The sequence below is a fragment of the Amphibalanus amphitrite genome, unplaced genomic scaffold, assembly GCF_019059575.1.
Source record: "Amphibalanus amphitrite isolate SeventyFive unplaced genomic scaffold, NRLGWU_Aamphi_draft 000296F_arrow, whole genome shotgun sequence".
Classification (NCBI taxonomy): Eukaryota; Metazoa; Arthropoda; class Thecostraca; order Balanomorpha; family Balanidae; genus Amphibalanus; species Amphibalanus amphitrite.
Window position 1 is genome coordinate 70,257 of NW_024881791.1, and position 27,804 is coordinate 98,060.

At 53.8% G+C, this 27,804-nt stretch overlaps 1 protein-coding gene across 3 annotated transcripts; it reads right to left on the minus strand.

Moving 5' to 3' along the window:
- Positions 1 to 564: 564 nt before the first annotated feature.
- LOC122387742 (zinc transporter ZIP6-like) lies at positions 565 to 26,145 on the minus strand. Of its 3 annotated transcripts, none has more exons than XM_043378182.1 (11): positions 26,081 to 26,145; positions 24,470 to 25,469; positions 24,193 to 24,260; positions 8,004 to 8,193; positions 6,865 to 7,034; positions 5,800 to 5,988; positions 5,099 to 5,240; positions 4,755 to 4,912; positions 4,084 to 4,426; positions 3,588 to 3,775; positions 565 to 1,806 (listed from the first exon to the last, which is right to left on the minus strand). In XM_043378182.1, the coding sequence occupies exons 2-11, from the start codon at positions 25,449 to 25,451 to the stop codon at positions 1,654 to 1,656; spliced, it is 2,583 nt and encodes an 860-aa protein (XP_043234117.1). In that variant the 5' UTR covers positions 25,452 to 25,469; positions 26,081 to 26,145; the 3' UTR covers positions 565 to 1,653. The 3 variants fall into 3 exon arrangements, with proteins under 3 accessions (XP_043234117.1, XP_043234116.1, XP_043234115.1); XM_043378181.1 differs by having other exon boundaries at positions 25,915 to 26,114; XM_043378180.1 differs by lacking the exon at positions 26,081 to 26,145 and adding an exon at positions 25,943 to 26,057.
- Between the last annotated feature and the right edge of the window lie 1,659 nt (positions 26,146 to 27,804).

Here is a 27,804-nt window from a genome sequence, read left to right on the forward strand (position 1 = left end):
ATGGCAGTAGCGTCATGCGCCTAGAAGTATACTGTTCCGCAGGACGTAGAATACCCAAAGCAGTTCCTAGATGGCAGCAGTGTCATGCGCCTGAAGGTATGCTATCCCGCAGTACATACCCTAGTCCCCAAACTTTTTCCTAGATGGCAGCAGTATCATGCGCCTGAAGGTATACTATTCCGCAGTACATGCCCTAATACCCAAACCTCTTCCTAGATGGCAGCAGTGTCGTGCGCCTGAAGGTATACTGCTCCGCCGGGCATGGTACTCAAGCCCGTTCCCAGGTGGCAGCAGTGCTGTGCCCCTGAAGGTGTACTGTCCCGCACAACATTAAAATAATATTCAGATGTTCCTAGATGGCGGGAGTGTAATGCGCCTGAAGAAGGCGGTGGGCTGGCTCGCAACACGCAGAACTTCGATCATAGATAGCTGCAAGGTCGCGACTGACGCTACACTACCGTTGTGGGTCGGGAAGGCCACAGCGGCCCCGCACAGTACGCAACAGCACAGTTGCTCTGGGCTTTCCTCCACTGCGTGTGGCTAACCATGTAATAAACGACACCGTACGTATGAAAATGTATTACGACCAGATTATTCAAAATAATAACTACAAAAATCATGTGATGTCTGAAAATGAGGCACACACTCACCCAAAAGCTTAAAAATATGGCACTCCTTTCACCATACACGTACCACACCTTCCGACTGCAGGTGACGCCAGAGAGCCGAGTGGGCGGCGGACGGTGGACGGCAGGGCGCACCTCCGGAGCGGACAGCCCCGGGGCGCCGAGACCGCCTGCCGCACCCGCACACAGACAGACAAACAGACGGCTCCGAGAGAGCAGACAGCGGCGGCACGACTCAGCGCGGCCCAGCGGCACCGCGTCACACGCAGAAACGAGTAGCGCCAGCGCGCTAATACTTGTCATGATTACCGGTGGCGGCGGCGTCTCCCCACCGTACGACACAGCTCGGGTCACAGCGACCGCAGGCGCAGACAACACCCCGTCCCGTCTGCCGCTAGGCGGTGGGCTACAACTAAAAAGAGTATGACACTAACACATTAGCTACATCATGCTTCTACACGGTGGGCTACTAGAGAGCGTGAGACTAGACTAGCTACGTCATGTTTAAGTACTATGTCAGTTGATTGCTTCTTTTCGCAGTCAACTGGCAAACTAGGGAAAAAGAAGGAGATAAGAAAGAGAAGAGAGGGAGGAAGGGAGAGAAAAAGAGCGAGAGAGAGAGAGAGAGAGAGAGAGAGAGAGAGAGAGAGAGAGATCATATTCATATTGATCAGAGAGCAGGTTACTTTAAGTACTTAAGGTTACTTTAAGTAAGAGCAGGTTACCGACAGGTAGAACAGTACTTAAAGAGTAGGGCAGGCGCCCAGCACAGTACTTAACAGGGCAGGCGCCTAACACGGTACTTAGAGAGCAGAACAGGCGCCTAGCACGGAACTTAGAGAGCGGGGCAGGCACCATGGAGCAAGATGCTTAGAGAGCGGGTTTGGGAACTGAGAGCACGGTACTTGAACAGCAAGCTAGGCCGCTGAGAGCACGGTACTTCCGTAGAGCTCGGCCGGCCGGTAAAGCTCCTTAGAGAGCAGCAGGACAGGCACCTGGGAGCACGGCCGGCTCGGCGGGCCGGCGCTCACAGCACCGTGATCAGAGAGTGCAGCTCGTGCTCGTAGATGGCGATGGTGAGCATGATGGCGGCGCCGCAGCCCATGCCGGCCAGCTGGAGAGCCAGCTGGCTGCACGGACCGGAGCCCGAGTCACTGGAGCCGGCCGTCAGCTCCGGCACCTGTCACAAACACACAGTCAGTCACCTCCGGCACCTGTCACAAACACAGTCAGTCAGCTCCGGAACACGTCACAAACAAACGGTCTTGCGGATTGGTCAAGAATAAGATCGACCTGTCATACAGTCAATCGGTCAGATGGGATAGATCAAGGAGAAAAGCAAAGCAGGAGAGGAGAGGAGGAAAGCAGGTTTGTTACAAAGACCTATGCAGGAAAACCAAGCAATGATTATTGGGAAGTTTTTGTTCGAACCTGAAGAGATAGAAGTTAACCCTCGCCCGCACATGGGGGGGGGGGGGTTGCCACCCCCCCCCCCAGGCAGTCTTTCTGCTCTGCACTCAACATTTTTAGAGCTAGAAGGCTGATTCGTATAGCTGCTCGTCTATCCTTTCTTGATGTCCACTGAAAATTTCAAGTTTCTGTGATTTTTGGTTTCGGAGATATGACCTTGTTTTTCAGGTCATGTCATGACCCAAATGGCCAATTCTCAACATCTTGCGTTTGCCATGGGCCTTGTGAGCTTTTGACACCCTGATTTCGGCCTTTTTTGCCAGTCTTACCTCCCACCTATCATGGAACATGTTGTTCGACGATGTACAGGGGTCAAGGTCAGGGTCAAGGTCAACCTAGGTCATCTAAGATAATTGCGTTTCAGGCAAGCTGAATTTACTTTTTGTGAAGTTTTTTGACTGCATTTTTGGTAAAAGCTTCTCAGATCATGATTTCGTGTGATATGGACCCAAAAACAATCGGTGCACACATCAGTATACACACAGACACACACAGACATACAAACATATATAATTGACCTTGACCTAACTTGACCTGAAATGACCTCAGCAGCAAAATTCTGGTCGGATAGTGTGACAAAGAGGTTCTAGCTGGCTTGGCACCAGAAAACAGCATCGTCATCGGTATTTGATAAGCAGCGCACTTGATATCCAACGGTGACCCAAAACAGCAACATTTTTTAGTTTGACCTGACCTGGAAGGTCAATGACTGACCTGAGAAGGTAAAACTGGGTATCATTGGATTCGTCTCTTCCCAAAGAATCTTTTTGGTCTTTACTGCTAAGCTCTATCTCCAACAGGAACGAAATGGCGCGGGGGGGGTGGCAACCACCCCCCCCCCCCCATGTGCGTTCTAGGATGGGAAAATGGCATGTGCGGGCGAGGGTTAAAAAAGATATTCTTAACAATAAGTGGAAAGCAAGAAGGCGGATAATTAAATAAGCTTGAAGCAAGCCAATGCAATTGCAGGCGTATAAATCTGAAGAAGAATGGGCCGCTCACTGTTGCAATTTTTGTTTTGTCCAACCCCCGCAAATTCCAGGCACGCACGCTCATATTTTGTTTACGCTTAGTGCTTAGTCAACCTGCTTAGTCGTAGCATCCATATTCCTGGCTAAAGTGACAATGAAGAGACAAGGGGTGCCGTTACAAAGGCTATATCCCGATCTACATCTACATCTACATCTAGACAGGTACAGAAACCATCTGTCCGATCAGGTACCTGTCATATTATCACACAAAACAAATAAGACACCTCCGTCAGCCAAACAGCCAGCAGATCAAGTGTGTCACATTGTCACAAAGTTAGATAAGACACTTGTCATAGCTACGCGTTCAGTTCCCTCGCATCAACCAATCTAGCACCAGATTAACATTGCGCACCCGTCAGATATATTCAACAAAACACAGCCGACCACCTCAGCTCGCCACGCCAATGTCGGCGCAGAAGACGAACAACCCGCCCCCGTCGTGTCCCGGGCGTGTTCTCACCATGTCCACCAGCGCGATGTAGAGGAACGATCCTGCCGCGCCGGCAAACACCCACGAGCTGAAGGCGGTCATGTTGCCCAGCACCAGTCCGATCACCATGCCGAGCAGACAGAGGACCGACGAGACGACATTGTAGAACAGCGCCTGACGCACTGACATGCCAGACTGCAGCAGCACCGCGAAATCGCCTGCGGGCAGAAAATGGAGGTCACAGTGAGTGAAGAGTTGTTTGCTAGTTCATTGTGGCTTTAGGGCGTGCCGGGATGGCCGTGAGACTGCAGATCACGGAGGACGGTCATCGGTCAGTGCACAGGGACTGACGGGGAATAAGGGATGAGCAGTGATCGGCCCTCACATGGAGGGGGAAGGGCTGCCAGTCGTTGTACAGATGTACGGGAACGGTCACTAGTTAACCCTACATCAGGGAGATAGAGCGGCGGTTTGTCAACAGAGAGAAAGACAATGATCGGGTCCGTCCGTCGGCGGGTGTGCTCACCGATCTCGTGCGGCAGTTCGTGGCAGAAGACGGCCACCGAGGTGGACAGGCCGCTGGCCAGACCGGCGGCGAACGCCGCTCCGATGGCCATGCCGTCGGTAAAGTTGTGCAGTCCATCTCCGACGATCACCATCCCGGCCACGGCTATGGCCGAGCCGCCCGGCTCGTGGATGTGGCCGTGGGTGTGCGTGTGTCCGTGATGCCGATGCTCGTGCTCGTGGATGATGACCGTGAAGTCGCTGCTGTGCGCCACCGGCTCGTCGGCGTTGAAGCGCTCGCAGTTGTCGTCGGAGCGCTGGCCCGGCCGGCCGCTGCCAGAGGTGCCCGGCTCACTGTCCCGCGCCTGGCGGTCAGAGGAGAGAGCGAGCGTCAGGCAGGGCACATCACAGCCCAGCACGCTGCGTCACGGGCGGCCAGTGGAGAGACACAGCGTCTTAAACCCACCTGGTTAGACCAGCTATACTTTTGTAGCTACGGCTATACCATCAGCAAGACAAGCAGCTGCTGTAGCAGTTACAATAGTGCGGTCTATGGCTGCCTATATCACGCCCAGTTCTGTGTTCATGGCTAAATCTATCGCCGATCTGTGTGTGTGTAGCTGAATCTAACACCGTTCCTTTGCATCCGTGGCTGAATCAATCATTTTCTAGAGTGCGGGTCGACTAAATCACCTGTGCCCGGTGTCCATTGGTGCGGCTGGCCGGCTGGGAGCCGCAGCCCGGGGCCGCCGCCTGCTGGCTGCCGCAGTCCGGTGTCTGGTTGTGATTGTCCGCGTCCGGGTCGCCGTCTCCGACCGGACACGAGTCGTGCTCGTGGCTCGTGTTCAGGCCTGTGAGCACAAACGACCGTGTTAGTTACCACACCCAGCGGTGATGGATCTCCATAGAAACATCACGTGATCCATGGTTCAACATCTCACTTCCTGTGCAGAAACCCAGGACTCCGGAGATACGCTCCCCCTGCTGTGAGGCCACGTTACTCCGATCACGCCACGCCAGCAGGCCGGGTGACTCACGGGCCAGAACATCCTCCGTGTCACGGTCGCCGAAGCAGTGGTTGGCGCCGGCCGAGTGACGATAGTCTTTGAGCTTGCGTTCAATCATCTCGGTCTGCTCCCGGCTCAGGCCCGGCATCTCCGCCAGCCGTTTGTTGATTTTCTGCCCACAAACAAACAGGGCGATGCAGTGAGCGGTGGACGTGGTCAGGGACATGGTACGAACAGTCGGGCCGATAGTCTGTGCACGACGCGCAGTTTTCCATTGTGCGGGCGCCGGCTCACTGACAACGTGCACACCTACCGCCCTGAAATCAAGAGAGCGCACTTGGCACACGACAGCGGCGACGAGGACTGGTCTGCATCATAAAAACGTACAAGTAAACAACTCTCAAATGAGAACAACGATGGCTGAGTCAGTTGCCCGACAGACTGTGATAACAGAGCGTTACCATGTTAGTCCGCTCGCGAGCCTCACCTTCAGTCATAAAAAGGACCACCCAGCTGCATCTACTTCCTATTAACCATAATGCGGGCACCGCCATTACGGTGTGTTTACGCCAGGCGCCGGACCCGTCGTTACGTCATGTTTATCAGGATAGGCATCATCGTCCCCTTGTTTTCCTCGAAGCCTGTCACCGTTACCTTGTGTTTGTCCCGTGTGCAAGTGCCAACAGCCATCCCCTTGTTTTCCCGACAGCCTGCCCACCGGTCACCCTTACCTTGTGCTTGTCCCGTGTGCAAGTGCCGTGCAGGATGCCGATGGCCCTCTCGGCGGCGAAGAAGAACACCAGGGCGACCAGTGCCACCAGTCCCTTCAGCACGGCGTCCAGGTGGCTGCCCTCCTCGCCGTGGCCGTGGTCGTGGCCATCCGAGTCGCCGTGGCCGTGCGCCGCGTGATTAGTCAGAGCCTGTCGAACAGAACACACGCACCCTGAGGAGCGCCCGCCTCTCCGAGAAGCAATAGATCTCTCTGGAAACCGTCCGCCTCTCCGAGAAACGACAGGTCTCTGGAACCACCCGCCTCTCCGAGAAACGACAGGTCTCTGGAACCACCCGCCTCTCCGAGAAACGACAGGTCTCTGAAACCACCCGCCTCTCCGAGAAACGACAGGTCTCTGGAACCACCCGCCTCTCCGAGAAACGACAGGTCTGGAACCACCCGCCTCTCCGAGAAACGACAGGTCTCTGGAACCACCCGCCTCTCCGAGAAACGACAGGTCTCTGGAACCACCCGCCTCTCCGAGAAACGTCAGGTCTCTGGAACCACCCGCCTCTCCGAGAAACGACAGGTCTCTGGAACCACCCGCCTCTCCGAGAAACGACAGGTCTGGAACCACCCGCCTCTCCGAGAAACGACAGGTCTCTGGAACCACCCGCCTCTCCGAGAAACGACGGGTCTCTGGAACCACCCGCCTCTCCGAGAAACGACAGGTCTCTGGAACCACCCGCCTCTCCGAGAAACGTCAGGTCTCTGAATCGCACGTCTCTCCGAGAAACGTCACGATCCAACAGCGTGGCTGACTTATCATTGACGAGATGCGCGATTTGTCGGATCTACTTAGTTGGATTCATTTGCTACAAAATATCCAAGTAAAAACCGCGGGATACTTTAAACTCTTTCTCAACATCAACTCGCATACCCATATGTAGATACTAATTATTTCGCCAAGGTGTTGAAATTGTCCATTCTATGCAATATTCTGGGGACTGAGCGCATGGTTCAGTGTTTGTAGTACGCTGTTGGTAGGTATCAACCACAAACTGTGAGTAAGCTCTGCACTGACGTGGGGCAGCAGATGGAGCAGCGCATCCCCGGCCAGTGTGCCGACGGCCAGCGCCACCAGGAACTGCAGCAGCTGGCGGTACACCACGCGCTGCATGATGGGCACCACGGCTACGCCCGCCAGGCCGCACAGGCTGATGGCCAGCACCGAGAGGCCGGCAAACAGCCATACTGAAACAGAGCGACGGAGTCAGATCACACAGAGGCCGGCAAACAGCCATACTGAAACAGAGCGACGGAGTCAGATCATACAGAGGCCGGCAAACAGCCATACTGAAACAGAGCGACGGGCGCACAGTCAGATGACTGGCAGACCACCACATTGAAACAGAACACTGGCCGCACGGTCAGATGATAGACAGACCAGCAAACAGCCATACTGAAACAGAGCGACGGGCACACAGTCAGATGACTGGCAGACCTGCCAACAGCCATACTGAAAGAGAGCGACGGGCGCACAGTCAGATGACTGGCAGACCTGCCAACAGCCATACTGAAGCAGAACACTGGGAGCACGGTTAGAATGCTCCAGACACACCAGGCTGGCACACAGCCATACTGAACCACAGCGCCCAGTCAGTCTCCAGACATACCTAGAAGCTGGCACACAGCCATACTGAATCACACAAGCGCGCACAGTCAGAATATGCCAGACACACCGACAGGCTAGCACAGTCATACTGAATCGCACAAGCGCACAGTCACATTAAAAACAAACCGGCATCCAACCGTGCTGAAACACGCAAACGCGCTTTCAGATCACTACGAGACGGATCCAGGATCAAAAACTAAAATAAAAAGAAATGTCGCAAAGAATACTGATATTTGGCGATTAACCGTGTGTTCGGACGGGCCATTTTTCGCGTGGAATTTCAACACCGAGAAATTCTTCACGAAAACATTCGTTCGGGCAGGCTCGTTTCGCAGGATCTCGCGCGATTCCTCGCGTTTCGCGCTGCCCAAACGGCTGTTTTCGTGAAGAATTTCTCAGCGTGGAAATAAATTCCACGCGAAAAACGCAAAAAACGCAAAAACGTCCGAACGCACGCTTAACATCACCACACACAGATCCGATTACCGATCCGAATAACTAGAAACCGATTACCCTGGTGGTGAGTAGGATGACTAAGCGGGACTCACGTTTCGGCGGTGGGACGGTGTAGGGCGGCGGAGGCGCCGGCTCGCCGAGGCCGTCAGCGCTGACCACGGCGCAGGTGTCCGCGGCGGCGTGGTACAGCAGCGCTGGGCAGAGCAGGGCCACGTCCCGTGCCGAGACGGCAGCGTCCGGGCGCAGGCCGAACTCGCGCAGCAGACCGGCGGCGTCCGGGCACTGAGGGGTACGAGGGAGTACGCGGTTAGCACAGACCGGCGGCGTCCGGGCACTGAGGGATACCAGGGAGTACGCGGTCAGCACAGAACGGAGGTGTAAGGACACTGGGACGGACACAGGTGTACGCGGATAGCACCGAATGATGGTGTAAGGACACTACGGGACGCGGATGTCCGCGGTCAGTACTGAAAGGAGGCGTACAGACACTGCGGGACGCGGGAGTATACGGTTAGCACTGGAGGGAGGTGTACGGATACTGGGACGGACACGACCACACACGGTCAGCAACAAATATGTTCATACGTCAGCACAGAACGAAGGTGTTCGAACACTATGGACACGAACATCCGGTCAGTAAGTCAGTATATGGACAATGTCGGCCGGACAGTATCGTCGGACACATGGGCAGTGGATACACCCCGTCAGCCCAGATAGACTAGCGGATAGATACTCACGGACAGTGGATACACCCAGTCAGGCCAGATAGACTAGCGGATACTCACGGACAGTGGATAGCGGATACAGTGGATAGTGGATCAGCCAAGATAAGACCAACGGATATGGAGTCCGCACGGCACGTGATATCAACAAAGGCCGGATGTGGCCAGACAACGTCGGCACGAACGACGATACACAACCCGCGACGGACGCGGTCAGCTCAGTCGGACAAAGATGAGCTGACCATTGACCAACCCCAGCCCGTGGGTATGAATGAACCACAGGCTCTGGCGGTCACTCAACTCAGTGATGAAACAATCATATAGAACTGTTATAAAATAACAAAACGCAAAACACGCAGCCGACACGCGTCACGTTATATTTGTGCATTGTTCAATATAAAATTAAAAACACTCGATAAGCGTGTAAACTGTAAAATCATCAAACCGGCCTCAGTTATGAAAGCTTCGGCCGTACCATGAGTAAATGAAATAGAAAGATCCGATCCACATACGGAAGACAATAAATCTAAATGTGTGATGTAATCACAATGGTAACGCATCAAAGACGGTATCATGCAATATTAATTTAGACCCCTCTTGGGGTTAATCTTGTGGCACACTTGGTTCATTATTGAAGCAGATGTTCTACATATGTCTGGGTATAGAAAAAACCCTGATGTATCGTACAGGCAGGCACTACAAAAGCTGACGACATAAATGCATCAAATTAACCATGCCATTGCGTCATGTGTCGGTCCGGTGTAACAACATCCCGATGTTGGGTTTATTTTCAAGCTGACTTAAGATGAAAGCAGACGTTTTCGCCGGCGCTGCAGAACCCGTTCGGAACAGACGGGGATGACCCCTGACCTGCTGCGGTGAGGGGGAGGAGGGGGACCGGACCGGGGGATCAGTGGTTTGGCCGCGGGGGCGGCCGACAGACAGGTGACAGCAGTTGGACACAGCTGTGGCCGACCACGCCGGCACCTGTGCCCAACCGGACACAGCCGCCCCGCCCCCGCAGATTGCCACACAGGCCGCACCACAGAATTATTCCCAGAATGAATTTAAGTCGGGGTAACTTCCCGAGAAAGCCGGCGGTAATTGTTTTCCGGTTATATTTCGAAACCGCCACCCGCCGGCCAACAGCCTTCAGATCTGAACAGATTATAGGCAAGTAACTGTTGGGGCGTGCGTGCGACCGCGCTCACTAGATTACCGACCTGAATAATCAACCTCTTATCCCTACGTCTTTTCCGAGAGTCACGCAAAGCTGTATCACGCTCACAGCATTCACTTTTTAGTGGCAGTGATGAATAAAATTTACGAATCGATTAAGGACAGGATTGTGATGGAGATATGTCACAAAAACAAATCAGCCGAGAGGGGCGAACAAAAGCAGACATCACGGCCGCATTTTCTTCGGCGGAGAGACCAGCGCTCAGATAACCCTGTACCGGCAGTGTTTCAGGACCCACACAGCCGCGAGCCGGGCACTGTTTGACACTAACATCTGGTGCTACTCAGCCTAGACTACCACTTTCAGGGTGCGTTTTTGGGTATCACGCATAGCTAGGAGAACATGAGTTGTGGCTTGCTAGCCCTTTCTCAAGGCATGCAACTCTATCTAATAACCTCACGTGTTCAGGAATTCCTGGTGCATTCGTAATATAAGACAAGCGACCCTAGTATCCCTTCAGCATCTTCATTTAAGTTTAGGAATGATTTCAGTTGGGATCCTTGATCATTGATGCTAGTCCTTTGTAACCACAACTAAGCCCAATCCCCATCCAGAAGGGATTTGGGGCTGTTGATCTCAGAATAAATCTCCGAACCCAGGGCCAGTGCACCTGTTCTGATACGTATTTTGGATGGAATATAGGATGTCTTAAAAGCTTACTGTCCTGAGATGCTATTCACAGTATCCTACTGTAAGCAACAGAGCGCCCGTGGTCCATTTTTAGCGATGTTTTCCCCTCAGTATACAAGCTAGATGAAATCATGACTTCGGATTTTCTATTTTCATCATGGGCCTGAGGTTATTATTAGGTAGGTAGTCAAATAATATTTATTGGATGCTTGTCGGCGATCAGCGGCACCTCGACGGGGAGTACCGTACAAATGAAAGACAACAAATGAAGCACAATAAACATAATTTCATTGATATCTACTTGTTCAGAAAGAACCACAACTAGCTCTTCTTGAAAGCGCTCAACATCAATAAATGCAATTATACACGAAACTAATTAGCATTTTAGCATAGTTAGCTTCGATTCGCAGAATCGAATCGCAGAGTGACTGTATGGATGTGCGGTTTGTAACATGATATGCCTACTGACATGTGCCCAACGTCTGGATATTGTTTGCCAGATCCATGTGCGTGAAGATACGGATCATTTTCAGAGATGGCAAAGAGCAGCGGGCCGAGGGGCGATCCTTGGAACACACCTCACCGCTATCGGTGTGCTGTCAACCAGGACTCGGCGCGATTAGGGTTGCCGTGGTGGGCCGCTATTGGCCGATCGGCTCAGTCTGTTCCGCTCGACGGGTGCAGATGCGGGCGCGGGGGCGGGGGCGGGGCGGGGGCGGTCGCCGTGCCAGCGCCGGCCCCGCCGGAAGGAGCCCACCTGATGCGGGCGGCCCACGGCCGACAGACGGGTCTCGGGGGCCGGTAAACGACACGACGCCGGATGCCGGCCACCAGCACACAATGGCAGCCGGCGTCACAGTCGGCCGATTACAGTCCAACCTCCAGAGCTCAGCCTTCTCAAGTTGGGGGACCCAAACACCAGGTATTCGAGTTATCCGAGATATTCGACGATATCTCAACTTTTTATTACGTCAGGCTAGGTTGGGGACTTCCATTTCATTCGGGCAGAGGAAGAGTATGAGATAAGAATCGAAATACATGATGCACCGCAATGCAAGCTCCGGTTCACAGCGACATGTCCAGTTTATCTCTGTATGCAGATGAATAACTAGCTAACAAATACATGTTTGGCATCGATGTTTTTTGCAAGTAAACAGCATTTAAAGGCAGGTGTCGCCGACAAACTGTCGCTCGGAGTTCTTTTCTGGTTGGATGTGGACTGTATTTTGTTCGGTGAGTTTGTGCGACATTCGTAGCCCGCCCGCCTGCTATGTGAGCTCCTGGGTTTTTGATATTCGGCGATTTTCAGTAGTAGATAGACGTGAAGATTTCCCGTAGAGGATTTATTGAAGTATACGCGAAGCAAGAAGCGGAAGCAGTTGTGAAGAAAACCGGTAGATGAAACACGCAGACACGGAGCACCATTCACATTCACTGTACAAATCTGAAGCACTGACACTGCCCCGCCGGGCGCGGCTGCGCGCAGGAGAGTCGGTCTGCGCGCGTGCTTCTGTACTCTGTCCCCGCTCAGCCGGGCGAGGCGTCGAGCGGGGCAGATCAGTCCGTGCGCACAGCGCGACGGTCGAAGTGAGACTCTGCCGGGGTCGTACGTGACCCACATTTTATACGCAATGCTTAAGACGTGTGCAAAACGAGTGCGAACTTGCACTGCAGCGGGGAGGTGGCTGAAGGCGCCAGCTTGGCGGCCTACGTGCCTTAAAACGACGTGTCTTTAATTTATATCTCGGTCTCGGTGGCGGCCGCGGCGCTGCTGCGGCTCGGCAGCGTCGGCGGCACGCGTACCGACCGCCGGCCGCGTCTGCTCGCGGCCCCGCCCTGCACAATGCCTCACAACTCATCCTGAGTCTGGACAGGGTGACGGCGGTGCGGCGGCGGGACGGCTGCAACGAGCGGCGGCGGCGCCGCGGTGGCACGGCGGCCGGTCGGCTATCACGGCGGCACAGCGGTAGCGCGGGTTGGTCCGAACACTTTCGTCGGTGACATCACTCCACCCCCGTGTTTGACCACAGGGAGAACACAAAATGACACGATCACCGACAAAGACGTTCAAACAAGTACGATTTACACGCCTAAATCGAATAAACTACAAAGCACAAACGGCCATTACGCGCGATTTATGAAGTTCAGATTCACAAGACAAACTACAAAGCACAGACGGCCATATGCGTGAGTTACGAAGCTCAAATTCACAAAGCAAAACAATAATGAAGAGTGAGTGCGTCGGTAAGCACGCGCACGCAAAATACTCTTCCTTACTTTAACTGGTTCGGGGACGTGGGCTCGACAGTCCACAGTAGCCAGCATCATTTCTTGTTTGCGTTCTGTCGGCTAATGAGATGGCTGAGGGGGCGACGGGGCAAGTTCCAGAAGCGCTACCTTCGTGGCAGGCCGGGTATACGTACCACCTGCTGCCGTCTTGAGCTGTACGGCGCGGACTCGGCCGTCAGGCCCCGGGAACACTTGCAGCACGCGCGCCAGCGGCCAGTGACCTCGGGGCGTGTCAGATTCTGCTAGCAGCACCACGTCGCCGACTGCTAGGTTCCGTTGGTCAGCTTGCCATTTTCTCCTGTGGATCAGGGTATGGAGGTACTCCCTTTTCCATCTTCGCCAGAGATGGTCCGTCAGTGCTTGAACGTACCTCCATCCTTTTTTTGAGTGCAGATCCTGGCTGCTGAAGACTCCAGGGGGAAGACAACGGCTTCCCCTCCCCAGGAGATAATGGTTCGGTGTGAGAGCTGTCAGGTCTCTCACATCGTCTGTGACGTGTGTCAGCGGTCTACTGTTGATCATGCTCTCTATTTCGCAGAAGACAGTTGACAACACCTCGTCTGTTGTCACCTCGCCGCCGAGCACGACCGATAGCGCTCTCTTGACTGCGCCGATCATTCTTTCCCATATGCCGCCCATGTGGCTCGCGGCTGGTGGGTTGAAACACCATTCGATCTGCTGCTGGCTCAGCTCGTCAGAGATCTTCTGCTGGTTCCACTGTGTTAGTGCCTCTCGGAGTTCACGTTCACCGCTTTTCAGGTTTGTTCCGTTGTCGGAGAAAACCTTCTTTGGACGACCTCGGCGTGCCACGAACCGTCGGAAGGCCATCAGGAAGCTGTCAGTATCCAGGCTGTTGGACACTTCCAGATGAATGGCTCGCGTGGCCAGACACGTCACCAGCAGGCCGTACCTTTTTTCCGTCTTTCGGAACCGCCTGACTGTGAGCGGTCCGAAATAGTCGATCCCCACGAAGCTGAACGGATGGGAGGTGTTGAACCGGTCAGCGGGAAGATCGGCCATTCTTGGAGGCTGAGGTCTCGCCCTTCTCTTGCGACAGATGGCGCAGTCGATAAGGACTCGTTTTACCTGCGAACGACCCCTCGGAATCCAGAATTTCTGGCGAACTTCGTTCAGGGTGTGTTCTGCGCCGGCGTGCATGAGCTGACGGTGCGTTTCGTAGATGACCATCCTCGCCACATCAGAACCTGCTGGGAGTAGAATGGGATGGCGAGCGTCTTCGTCCAGTGGGGCATTTCCTAGTCGCCCCCCGACTCGTACGATGCCATCAGCGTCCAGGATTGGTGACAGGTCGGCGATGCTGCTCTTCTTGTTGAGCTGCTGACCCGCCTGTAACTGCTGCAGCTCGGTCCTGTAGGCCTCCGCCTGCACCATCTGGAGGATGGTCTTCTCCGCGTCATGGAGCTCTGACACGGTCAGTGGGCCTAGGTTTCGCTGTCGCTTCTGCTCGCCTTTCAGCTTCGAGTTGCGGAGGAAGCGCAGGATCCAGGCCACCGTGCGCTTGTATTTTGTCCAAGACGAGAATTTGCTCGGTGTCGGCAGTGCTGCCTTTGGATCCCTCACCGTGACTGTGGCGAAGGCTCCAACTTTCACTTCTACGTCTTCTTCAGCCAGCCTCTGAACGTGAGGCTGCTCTGGCCACCCTTCTTCGTCGCCTCGGAGGAAGTCTGGGCCGGATAGCCAGAGAGGGTTGTCGGCGAGCTCCTTCACTGTCTCACCCCTGGAGCACAGATCGGCTGGGTTGAGTCGTCCTGGGCAGTGCCGCCACTGACCTTTGTCTGACAGGTCGTGGATTTCTGCCACTCTGTTTGAGACGAATGTATGGAATCGTCTGCTCTCGTTGCTGAAGTACTGCAGGACGACCCGGCTGTCGCTCCAGTAGGTGACCTTCTTGACTTGATCTGGTATCTCCTTTTGGAGCGCGTCCACCAAGCGTACTGCGAGCACTGCTGCCTGCAGCTCCAGTCTGACGATCGACAGTCTCTTCAGCGGTGCAACTCGTGTCTTGCTCATGATGAACGAGCAGTGATGCGTACTGTCTGGTGAGGTCGCACGGAGATAAGCGACTGCTCCGAACGCTCCCTCTGATGCGTCGCAGAAGTCATGAAGCTGACGTGCTATTGTGTCACTTGATGTTGGACGGAGGCAGCGTGGGACACTGATGTTTCTCAGTGCTGGCAGTTCTTGGAGCCATTCTTCCCATTCTTTCTGCTCCTCACGATCCAGCTCGTCGTCCCATTCCAGTTGCTTGGTCCAGAGCTGCTGCATGAACATTTTGGCTCTGATGACGAAGGGCGCGGCGATCCCCAGAGGGTCGAAGATCGACGCAGTCCTTTGGAGGACTCCCCGCTTTGTCATCGGGACGCTTGAGTCTCGGAATCTGAAGCTCAGACTGTCCTCTTCAGCATTCCAGACCACTCCCAAGGCACCTTGTGTGGGCAGCTCCGCTTCTGTGAGGTCTAGTTCCGGCTGGGCGCGCTTCTCTCGGGGAATGCTCTCCAGGACGCGCCGCGAGTTGCTTACCCACTTGGATAGATGGAAGCCGCCTCGGGAGAGTGTCTCTGTCACCTGCTTCGTCGTCTTCAACGCATCATCTTCATGTTCTTCTGATCGTAAGAAGTCGTCCATGTAGAAACTGTTCTTCACGGTTTCCACGGTCTTCTTTGGCAGCCCGCAGTCTTCTCCATGGTCCGCGACTGTTCTTTGGAGGACGTAGTTGGCGGACGCTGGAGACGATTTGGCGCCGAAGATGGTCACCTGCATCTCATAGATGTCTGGTTCTCTAGTTTGATCCAGGTCGCGCCACAGGAAGCTGAGCGCCGGTCGGTCCTTCTCGATGACACGGACCTGGTGGTACATTTCTTGGATGTCTGCCACCATGCCGACTTTTTCTTCTCGGAAACGGAGCAGGACACCGGTGAGGTTCTTCAGCAGGTCTGGTCCGGTCAGGAGCTTGTCATTCAGCGATGTTCCGTACGATCTGGCTGCCGCATCGAAGACTATCCTGAAGCGGCCTGGCTTATTGGGATTAGTCACGGCATGGTGTGGTAGGAACCAGCGTCTGGGCAGCCGGAGCTGTGCCTCCTCCCTGGACAGCTTTCTGGCGAGGCCCTTTTTTACATATGCATCGATCGTGGCCTGGTAAGCTGCTGCTTTCTCTTGATCGTTTACCAGACGCCTCTCGGTGCCATGTAGTCTCTTTGTAGCCATCACCTTGCTGTCTGGAAACGGCGTGTCGTCATCAGTCTTCCAGAGGAGGCCAGTCTCGTAGCGGTTGCCGGTTAACTTGGTGGTTGTTGACTCTAGAAGCTCTTGCGCTCGACGGTCTTCTTTCGACTGTGACACTGACCTTTCATACTTGGCTCCGAAGGATTCAGTTGTCCACCAGTCCTTCAGCATGTTTTCCAGTTCCTCGTCAGCAGCGGAGCCTTTCTGGATGAACATCGCTCTTCTAGTTCGTCCATGTTTTCCAGGGTGCAGGTCGGACACAGCGCCAGTCAGGGTCCAACCAAAAGCAGTACGTACAGCTATCGGTTGGCCTGGTTGACCCACCCGGACCTCTTGCTGGATGACTGCTTCGCTGACGTTAGCTCCGAGCAACAGTTCCACCTGTCCATGGGAGCACTGAGGAATGTCCAAGCCCTTGATGTGACGCCACTTCTCCCGCTGCTTCTTGCAGACGTTCGGCATGGAGATGTCGAGAGATGGAACAGACCACGCCTCAGGCACGATGATTCTTCGAGTTTCCCCAGGGGCCACAGAGCTCAGCTCTAGCTTCACTCTAGTTGATGCTTGAGGTTTTCCAGTTCCTTCAACTGTCTGAAGGCACAGCTGTTCGTCTTGTCCTGTGATTCCCAGTTGGTTCAGCACAGCTTCACTGCAGAAGGAAGATTCTGACCCTGAATCGAGAAGAGCATAGGTGTCACGGTGAGTTCCTGCCTTCTTTCCATGAATTCGAACTGGAACGATTTGTAGAAGAGTTCCGCCCGTCTTTCCTATGGAGGTAGATGCAGCCACCACACGTACCTCTTCTCCTTCTGCCGCTGAAGTTGTTTCATTGGCAGGCCGACTGGCTACGGCTCCCGAGCGGTCGGTGAGGGGCGTGGTTCGTTTGGTGCTGCCATGTATCAGCTGATTATGGCGTCTCTGGCACCCATTTACACCACAGAGCTTGGTGTTGTGACATTCTCTGGCGAGATGTCCCCTTTGCAGACACCAGAGGCACAGTCCCTTGTCGAATATTAGGTCGATTCTTCTTTCGACGTCCAGATTTTTGAACTCACGACACTGGTGCAGTCTGTGCTCACCACCGCACTTCGGACACGACGCATTCCCACCTGGTTTCTGTGCCGTTGATGGAGAGGCTGGTGACGAAGTTGCGGTAGCATGCGCTGCTCGCTTAGTCGTCTGGTCTCTGGTTCTCCCCCATCTGTCACTCGGCGTTTCAGCGGTTTGGCAGAGCGATGCAATTTGGACCTGCTTCAGCAGCCAAACGTCCAGGTCGATGAGTGATGGATGTCTTGGGTGGAGTTCGAGCACATGTTTACCCCATTCACGCCGTAGATATTCTGGAAGTTTGACCACCGTTCTTCGGAGATTCTCTGTGCTGTACAGGTCCGCCTCATATCCTTGGGCCTGCATGAGCGTAACCGCGCAGTGCAGGGCGGAATGGAAGTACTCCAACGATCGAACACTGTTCTTCTGAGGAGGTTCAGCCGAGAACACTTTCTCGAGATGTACCTTTAATCACATCCGTGCTTCGGCCGAAACGATCTTGTAGAGTTTTGAGGGCTTGTTGGTACAGGTTGCCGTCAAATAGCATGCCAGCGATGGCTTCTTGCGCTTGTCCCATCACTGACGCTTGCAGATGAGCCATTCTTTCCGCGTCGCTGAGCGATGGCTGGTCGTGCACGAGCGCTCGGAACAGTCCGACCCAGCGCGGCCACTCAGACGGCTTGCCTGAGAAGGTCGGCAGCTGGAGACGGGGGATGCTCTTAGTGAACGCAGATGTCGTAGGAGCCGGACGTGGTGCAGCTGTCGGTCGCAGCTGATCTATCCATGACGTCTGGCTTGTGGACATACCGGGACTGGGCGCCATTCGTGGAGGTTCTAGTTGCGGAGGTTCTTCTCTGATTTCGGTTAGAGGTTCTAGAGGTTCTCTGGGCGTAATGGAGACTGGCTCGGAGAAACGAAGTTGTAATCTGGAGCAGTTCTGCCTTTGAGAAACGCTTTTCTCGGTGATTGGTTCTCCCAGATTTTCATCCACAAAATCGTCTCGCCTGTCTGCATTGAGCTCGTCTTCCATTTCTTCCCTCAGGTCCGCCTCCAGTCGGGCAGCTTCAGCTTCATCTCTGGCTTTCTGAAGGTCTCTCTCGTATTGCAGTTCTTGTTCTTGTTGCCTTATCTTTTGTTCTTGTTGCCTTATCCTTTGTTCTTGTTCGCGCAGCTCTTGTTCTCGTGTCCTTTCTCGCTCCAGCTGGCGCACGCGTAACTCCTTCAGTTTGGATGATATCCTGGCTTCAGCTGATGCATGAGAGGCCGCCGAGCTGCCACTGACCTGTGACCTTGCTCGGCGAGCGACGCTACGGGTCATGCGTGACACTGAGCGTCCCAAGCCGTCTTCAGGTTGCCCTCCTCCATCCTCGCTGAAGTCAGTCTGTCTCGTAGAAGTCAGCTGTAGTTCGTCTGTGGTGCTGGTCATGAAAGTCTCGATTTTCTCCTCGATTCTCTCTTTCTCCGTACGAACTTCGTTTAAGTACTGAACCTCATTTTCTTTTTCTTCCTCATACTGTGTGTATCCAGAGATACATTCGTGAACGGCCATCAACGCTTGGAAAGCGCTGTCCATTTCTCTGCGGATATTTCCAAACTGGACGCGTGAGGCTCTATCTGTCACGAGAGCTTCAGCGCGCCGGAAAATCCTTGTGAGAGCCGCCCGATGACGACCTCTCACCTGTCTGAGGTGCCGCCACTCCCCGTTGGAGCATTGGCCTTCTCGTGGTTCTTCTCGGGCTGTAGTCACTGCAGCTTGTCCTTGACCTGCAGCGGCTGGTTCAGCTGGTACTTCTTCCATGTCAGCGGTTTCTTCTTTGTCACTTTCCCCCATTCGCTCTAGAGACGGGCTTGCTTCTCCACTTGCCATAGTTCAGGATCCGGCCCGGAGGACCAGCAAATGTCGCCGACAAACTGTCGCTCGGAGTTCTTTTCTGGTTGGATGTGGACTGTATTTTGTTCGGTGAGTTTGTGCGACATTCGTAGCCCGCCCGCCTGCTATGTGAGCTCCTGGGTTTTTGATATTCGGCGATTTTCAGTAGTAGATAGACGTGAAGATTTCCCGTAGAGGATTTATTGAAGTATACGCGAAGCAAGAAGCGGAAGCAGTTGTGAAGAAAACCGGTAGATGAAACACGCAGACACGGAGCACCATTCACATTCACTGTACAAATCTGAAGCACTGACACTGCCCCGCCGGGCGCGGCTGCGCGCAGGAGAGTCGGTCTGCGCGCGTGCTTCTGTACTCTGTCCCCGCTCAGCCGGGCGAGGCGTCGAGCGGGGCAGATCAGTCCGTGCGCACAGCGCGACGGTCGAAGTGAGACTCTGCCGGGGTCGTACGTGACCCACATTTTATACGCAATGCTTAAGACGTGTGCAAAACGAGTGCGAACTTGCACTGCAGCGGGGAGGTGGCTGAAGGCGCCAGCTTGGCGGCCTACGTGCCTTAAAACGACGTGTCTTTAATTTATATCTCGGTCTCGGTGGCGGCCGCGGCGCTGCTGCGGCTCGGCAGCGTCGGCGGCACGCGTACCGACCGCCGGCCGCGTCTGCTCGCGGCCCCGCCCTGCACAATGCCTCACAACCAGGGATGCGGAGCCGTGGAAATTTCAGACGGCTCCGGCTCCGGCTCCGGCTCCGGAGAAAAAAATCGGCTCCGGCTCCGGCTCCGGCTCCGGGTGAAATGTCATGGCGGCTCCGGCTCCGGCTCCGGCTCCGAGTAAAATGATCCGGCTCCGGCGGCTCCGGCTCCGGCGGCTCCGGCTCCGGCTTCTACTCAGTACATCCCCTATGCGATCAATTAAATACTGGTGAAAGAAAAAAGGCGATGGGATTGGTACACATTGCTTCTGTATTTGTATAACAAGGCTATTTTGAATAGTTTTACGCCTTGTACTGTCAAACCGAACCAGGTAAATCATTGTTTCCTCTTAAGAAAAGGAGCCGGAGTCGCCCCCTTTTTTGACGGCTCCGGCTCCGGCTCCGGCTCCGGGCTATATTGTTTCACGGCTCCGGCTCCGGCTCCGGCTCCGGGCAAAATATGCCGGCTCCGGCGGCTCCGGCTCCGGCTCCGGCTCCGGCTCCGCATCCCTGCTCACAACTCATCCTGAGTCTGGACAGGGTGACGGCGGTGCGGCGGCGGGACGGCTGCAACGAGCGGCGGCGGCGCCGCGGTGGCACGGCGGCCGGTCGGCTATCACGGCGGCACAGCGGTAGCGCGGGTTGGTCCGAACACTTTCGTCGGTGACAGCAGGGAAGTACCTAATTGACTGTGCAGTGTTTATAATCTCCAAAATATAAGTGCTTGCTTCCGTGCGAAATATAAATGAACTATTCATTATAATATCGGTAGGACCACCCTTCCACCGGAAACGTCATGTGTTCTCAGTTCTCACGCACTTCAGGTGGTCACATTCAGTTTTTTTTTTTTTTTTTACAAGCCACTTTGGTGTGGGGCGGAAATTTCGAGAAGATTGACTTGTCACATAGGTCACAAGTGAGGATGACGTTAGACTGACTTACTAGCGTCCACACGGCACAAACATCGCTTGTCATCCTGCTGAATCACGGACATCTCACTTGAGATAAAGTCACAGACCACGCTGATAAAAACTCAAGGAGATGGTTTGATGCTCTCCCAGTGTTGCCCAATGTTTCTAAGAATTCTCCATTCATATATGGTGGCGAAGTTTGTGTGGAGAAGTAAGGTCTCAGAACTGCTAACGACTTCGTTCACATGTGCCTTTCTGGATGTTCTGGGCCCGAGGTCAGAGGGGGAACGGATGACGCTGCTGGCGGGCCGTTAGCCGGGGCGATGGCGGAGGGGACGCCATCCCGAGCGAGTCTGCAGCCAGGCGACATCCCCGTTTCGGCGAAGGATGAATGACTTCTGGGAAGATGATGGCGGTCCCTACCCGGGGACCGGGGATGGACGGGTGCGCAGCGGCCCCACGCGAGAGGAGCGTGGGACGGGAGAGGCACCTCGCCTCAGCCGTACAGCGACGCGACTTGGTTGCATCTGTCGTGATGAACATCATAAAAAAACGTTGGAAATAAAATCAAAACCTTCGCTGTCTAGCCCCCCCCCCAAACACACACACCATCACCCACCCACCGCAGAAGTTATTTCACCTTTAGATCAGAAGTATACGTCTTCACTAAAAATGCAAAGCTTTTTGGAGAAGTTAAAGAGTTGTCGCTGCGTTGTCCCTGTTCATGAACAGCTGACAGTATGTTTTCAAATAAACAAAACAGTACCATGCCAAGCCATGCAAGTCATACGAGCTGCATCAAGCGAATCGCCAGTGTCGTATTGCCTGGTGGTATGGTCAGCGTGACTGGCGGTACCCTTTGCCCTGTGGGCCACTCAGTTTGCGCCATATGACCTCATCTGGAGCCGCCCTGACTGCAAATGGCTCCTCTCATCGTCGGCATGGAAAGAAACCAGCTCCCCGCATCCAGTCCGCACGAAACTCGGCTACACAGATCGGTGAAATTTCATTTGGTGTCGTTTAATTTGTAATTGATGCCATCACCCCTCCGATCAATACTGCCCGCCGTGCAGCAGCCGTGTTGAGCGCCGGTGTGTCTGTGCCGGCGGTAGCGCCGTGCCAGCGTGAGCCGCTGCGGCGGTCGGTGGAGCGCAGCTGCTCCACTTGGCGGCAGGCCATCCACGTCAGACGCGCCCCCACATCCAGACGGCCGGCGGAGACGTCCCCGCATCCAAACGGTGGATGGCACGTCCCCACATCCGGTGGGGGCGTTACACCCCCTGCACCCAGACCGTGGGCGGAGACAGCCCCAGATGGTTACCCAACAAAGCGCTACATCCGGCAACCAGATCCGCCATAAAATCCAGACACCAGGCGGAATAACCCTGAGATCCAGACGACAGTCGGACTGGCCCCTAGATCCAGACGGCAGGCGGGCCCACCCCTACATCCAGACAGCCATTTTGGACCTACCATAAAACCTAGCCGGCGCCGAGCGACGACCTACGACCAGCTGGGGTACCATAGATTACCGCAGGCCGGGGAGCCGGTCGTGGTCAGGAGGGGACTGTAGCCAGGGGGCCCGGCGGACGGCAGCGAGGGTGCCGCCGGTGGGAACAGGCCACCCCACACCGGCCGATCGGGTCGCTCTATAAACACGGCCGGCGCCGGCCCGTGCACGGCCGCGCCGCGCCCCGCCAGCCCGCCGCCCCGTCATCGGCTGCCGCCCGGGGTACCGGGTAGGGACGGCGTGGCGTGACTGCACGCCCGTCCATCCGCCGCCCCAGGGGCGGCGCCACTTTCCCAGAAACCATCCGTCCTTCGCAGGAGGGAAACGGAGTCGTAAACTTGCTAGGAGACAGCTGGATGTCGTTTCAGGGTTCAGTTCAGAGTACTGAGAAACTCCAGTCCAAGGGATAATATCATAAACTAAGCTGGAATACCGAAAACTAAAACGCTGCGTTGACGCCTGAAAATGGAAGACGCTTGTCAAATGTCTGGTATAAATTAACCGTCCAAAAAAGTTCTTTGTGAACAGAGGACCGCAGCATACCTGAGTAACGGAATTTCATCAGTCTTTTACACGTCCTCACGTAAGAAAAGGGAACTTCTAACCGTAAGGCAGCCTCAGTGAGATCGTCATCCATTAGAGCCTCAGTGAGATTATCATAGCGCCATCGCCCGTCACGCTGCTCGGCTGATTGGATACCCTGTGGTGAGAGCGCGGGCTCCGAGATACAATGAAAATAATCAGAGCGGATGATCGAAAACCTTACCCGGCAAGCGAGCGAGTGATGATGCATCGCCATCCGCCACAAGTTGATATGCATGGGAGCTGTCCCATGCATTGTTCTTGATGTGCTTGTGCCACGGCGGAACACCATTTGTGCAATGGAAGAAAAACATCATTTGTACAAAAACTGGCAAGACCTTAATAATTTCACGCAAATATTTTGACTAAAAAACGCCACTAAACGAAACAAAACACGGGACAGGATAAAAGGCACAGACTCGACAGCGGAAAACCATCGAAGGCTTACTCGGTCCTCCAACAATGGCCAGCAAAAGCCATAATATGCTCAGTCATTTAATGGATAACCAGCATACCCTTAATACCTACGGTAATGATAATCACGTTCCTAAAAATAGCATTTGGGTTTTCGGTTGACTCCTTAGGTCAGACACACCATGTCCGTTCAAAGGAAGGGGAGGTTATGGGGAAAAAATATGAGTTTTGTGCAATTATCAGCTATGCTCGTGATATACATACCTGATAGGTATATTACAACTCAGATAAAGTCGGTGAGCAGGGATTATTTTGTGTCAGTTTTTGGTTACATTGACATCGTTAATGTTCGACTGTTAATTATGCAGACGTTCCAGTATTTCTGATAGGGTGGTAATGGCGACAGCCTGAGTAGGGTCTGAAGTCTGAACTCCGCATTACAAGGGTTCGGAGCACGAAAGAGGGACCAATTGGTACCATAGAAAAAGACGGACTTGTTCTTACAAGTGCTAGAATACCCGAGTATTGAAAATCCGGGACAGCACGATGAAAGAATGGTACGATCCTTCTAGCTTTCTTTTTTAATTCGGAAAAGCCGGATGGACGACGTCGCGATTCTGTGTCACTCCTCTCCCGATAGGAGCTAAAAGCTGCCATCACCTCTCCGCCATTTAAAGCCGGTCTGTCATACTTGAAATATGAATCGGTCCGGCAAATGGAAGGGTGATGTGCGAGTTTGGTGTTGATTTCTGCCAGACTAAGGGATATAGCGGTACAAAAAGAGGTACCTACCGGTAGGCCTTTTCCCTCGTAAATTTTACCTTTATGAGCATGCCTACATTTTCTTCAAAAACTCGCCTTCGAAATGACAATTTGTACATCAAAATAAGTGAAAACCATGGATGTTACAGAAATAGCGTTTGAACCCAGGATCAGTATCATTTCATTTGCCTTCCAGCGTCCGGACTGAACACAATAAATCAGCCCAGTTTGAAGAAAATTGTGCCCGGTGGGGGCCGAGTAGAGACGTCGCTCCCCTCCGTCCCATCCGGGACTCTGTCCTCTATCCAGCCAGTGACGCGACCCGGTGCCTCCCTCCCTAACGGTACTCACCGAGGCCGGAGCGGCGCCTTTCCCGTCCGCCACGGCGGCAGCACCGGCCGGGTCCACCGCTGAAGTGTCTGCAAACAAAACGCAAACACCGTGTCTGGAGACCGGACGTACACGCACTTCGACAAGTCATTCCGTAAAAATGCAAAGTCATCCGTTACTAAAAATAAAAAACGCCATAATTTCTAGTTACATTTCAAAGGATGACAAAATACAAGCAAATTAGAGACCAGACAGACATATCGCTGGCAAAATATGGCAATCCAGGTCGTTAACGTACCTCGTCGACTGAGTTCCCTGCTGGCACGGGAGGGTGGCGCCTCGGCCGGAGTTTTCACGGTAGGACCATGGTGGTGGGCGTCGTGGTCACCATGGTAGTGGGCGTCGTGGTAGTGGTCATGGTCAGCGTGGTCGTGGTCCGCGCGGTCGTGGCCTGCGTGGTCATGGTCTGCGTGGTCCGCGCTGTGGTCATGGTCTGTGTGGTCGTGGCCTGCATTGTCGTGGCCTGCGTGGTCGTGGCCTACATGGTCGTGGTCTGCGTGGTCGTGGTCTGCGTGGTCGTGGCCTGCGTGGTCATGGTCTGCGTGGTCATGGTCTGCGTGGTCATGGCCTGCATGGTCATGGTCTGCGTGGTCCGCGCTGTGGTCATGGTCTGCGTGGTCGTGGCCCGCGTGATCTGCATGGTCGTGGCCCGCGTGGTCTGCATGGTCGTGGCCCGCGTGATCATGGTTTGCGTGATCGTGGTCTGTGCCGTTCTTGTGGCCTTCGCCGTGACCATGGTCTGCGTGGTTGTGGTCTCCGTGGTCCGCACTGTGGTCATGGTCTGTGTGGTCGTGGCTCAGACTGTGCTGGTGGTCGGGCTCCCGCAGCAGACTGGTACCGCCAGGCTGGCCGCCGTCGCGGTGCTCCAGGCCGCTCTCGTGGTCGGCCGGGGCACGCTGGCTGTGCTCATGATCGGTGTGCTCTGAGTCGTGATGGTCGTGATCATGGTGGTCGTGGTGGTCATGATGGTCGTGGTGGTCGTGGTCGCCGGCCAGTCCATGCCAGTGCCGAATGATGCCCAGCTGCTTCAGTAGGCGCTGCAGACCGGCTGCTGTCAGCCCGCCGCCGCCACCATCGGCTCCATAGTCAGCCAGCAGGCGGCTGATGTAGGTGCCGCTGACCTTTACTGGGACTGGTGCCAGGGCTGGTGCCGACTGACCACCTGCCAGAGCCAGCAGCACTGCAGCCACTGCTGCCACTGCCAATGGGCCCAGAGCCATGGCAAAATGACTTGTGTTCTGTAAAAATTGAAGGTGTTAATTTTTGCACACATGGAATATAATGCCAATACTGGCAAAATACTGACACAAAAATCATTGAACTTGTTAGGTACCAAAAATTACGCCATTAGGTACCAATAGGTACTGCTACAGGCTTTCTACAAATTATTAACAAAAACCAGGATAATTATTTGTGAAAAGGCAAAGGCCTGATGCTGTGGTTGACTCCTAGCTAATCCTGTAGGATTATATTTGTAGGTGTTGTTGACACAGCTCCCAACCTGAACCCGGAAAAGCAAAAATCATTTAAAAATTAACAACTCCAACTGGCAACTGCTGTGATTGCTAGAGCATGTGTGAACAATATCTCATCATTATTGTTATCTGATTATGATTAATCATAGCTTCGACTTCTAATTAATTGCATATATCAAAAGTATTGACTCAAAGCAAACAAGCTTACAATTTATCAAGTGATGGCAATCGAATACCTCCAAAGAAGAGTCATGCCATCGACCATAATGCCAACCGGTAATTCTTCACATGCACCCACACAGCAAGAAGTCACATGAGGAACTGGCCATGTGTTTAGCACACGACACTAAAATAATGGTTACAAAATGACCCACCTTGCACACGTGCCAACAGCACCCCTTCAACAGCGCGTGCCACCCGGTCGAAGCTCTGCGACATACAAAACGCACGAAACAAATTGTGCCGTGTGCAGCCGTTGTACCGGGAGCAGGTTTTTAATCTCCGTGGGAAATAACATGATGGGCGGTTGGTGAGAAACTTCCACAATCTAGGGACTTTTTCGGCATCTTTTCTCAAGCACTAATGTAAATATGTTCCAGCCAAGTTCCCATACCTACCCCGAGTGGGGACGAGGAAAATACATTCATTCATTTTGTAGCTGGACTTGCGAAGAGGTCCATAAATCGAGAATTGAATAAATAACATCCACACGGGTGTTGACTCAAGTGGCAATGGAAGGTTTTAAAATGAAAGATGGGGACGCTAGATCAGGATCCATGGAAAAAGGCTCGCAAGCATACAGGTGAATCCAGAAAGTCGGTCTCGGACGCTGCGGGAGGTGGGATCAAAACAGTTTCTCCAAATTCCAAGTACCTACTCCTCGCAAGTCGCATTTCGATCCCTTGTGCACTACCGTGCATTTTGACCCTCACACTCCTAAGGGGAATCGGACCTACTTTGGATCTGATGGATCCGTCTTCCATCTCCTCGATTTTCGCGAATAACTCGCGTAAGAGCGGCTGATCGCGACTTAACTTTTCGGTGATTTAATCAATTTTACGCATCCCCTGAAAATCTCGTGAACCTGACCTGTAGGGGATGACGGGGGACCGCCGCCCATCGGGTAACACGCCCACCCTATTATTTTGTAAAACAAACATCCTTGATGATCAGATTAGGTAGGTAGGTACTGTGTCACTTTTAATTGGTGACATGGCGGCAATCGGCTGTGCAAGGTGATTTTGGTATTCTTGCGCGTCATTTCCGTGATTTTGCACAATTTTGCTGGCAAATGACTCCCTTGTCACAGCACTTTCTTTATTCACTACCTAGGGGAGAGTGGGGAAAGATGCCCAGGGTTTTGCTATGTCATATATTATTCGAAAATGACGATGGGAAAGCAAAAACTTGGAGTTTCAACGGAAGCCGACATCATTTTTCTCCAAAAATATCACACTTTCGTGCCTGAAATATTATAACTTTTTTTGCTATTAAGCATTTTCCTGAAGAAGTGAAAGGGGGCATCTTACCCAACAGGGTGGGAAAGACGCCCCCTGACGTTGGGAAAGATGCCCCCTGCACTATAAGTGACATAAATGGGCACGTCAATCGCCTGAACGAATCAGCAGTCCCTTCGAGCCTGCAGTAGACACTAAACGTCATCATAAGGGCCCTCAAAAGTAGTCGTAAGGGGCTTCAGAGGTCATCGTTAGGGCCATCATAATCCAGCGCGGCCAAACAAGCCTCCGTGGCGGCGTTCGGAGACCACTGTGGGGCTCTTATAGGTCTTCATGATGGTTGAGGGCCCTCGAGTCCATCGAGGGCCGCGTGGGGACCTCCGATGCCAGCGCGGCCCGTGGGGCCAACGTGGGAGCTGTGAAACTATTTTTTACTATGAGTTGTTAAGTTATTTGCTTTATCGTTACTTCAGCTGGGATTTGTTCTGGTAGCGTGACGTATCGAATTAACTGTGCCGTTTAAAGTTTAAAGGTAGTGTTGTTTAATTATCCGAGTCTCTCTAATGTACGTTTGTCAAGTTCGGTACCGTTCTGCAGTTCGCCTTTCTCTCTCCCACCATTTGTCCCACAACAGACTGTGC

What these genes read in the sequence shown, in the direction of transcription:
- LOC122387742 (XM_043378182.1), bottom strand. Translation starts at nt 25,451, where the DNA reads ATGGCTCTGGGCCCATTGGCAGTGGCAGCAGTGGCTGCAGTGCTGCTG. An exon ending in CACCGTCCCACCGCCGAAAC is followed by an intron (nt 7,035 to 8,003) that starts GTGAGTCCCGCT and finishes GCTCTGTTTCAG; the next exon opens with TATGGCTGTTTGCCGGCCTC. An exon ending in CCAATGGACACCGGGCACAG is followed by an intron (nt 4,427 to 4,754) that starts GTGATTTAGTCG and finishes TCTGACCGCCAG; the next exon opens with GCGCGGGACAGTGAGCCGGG.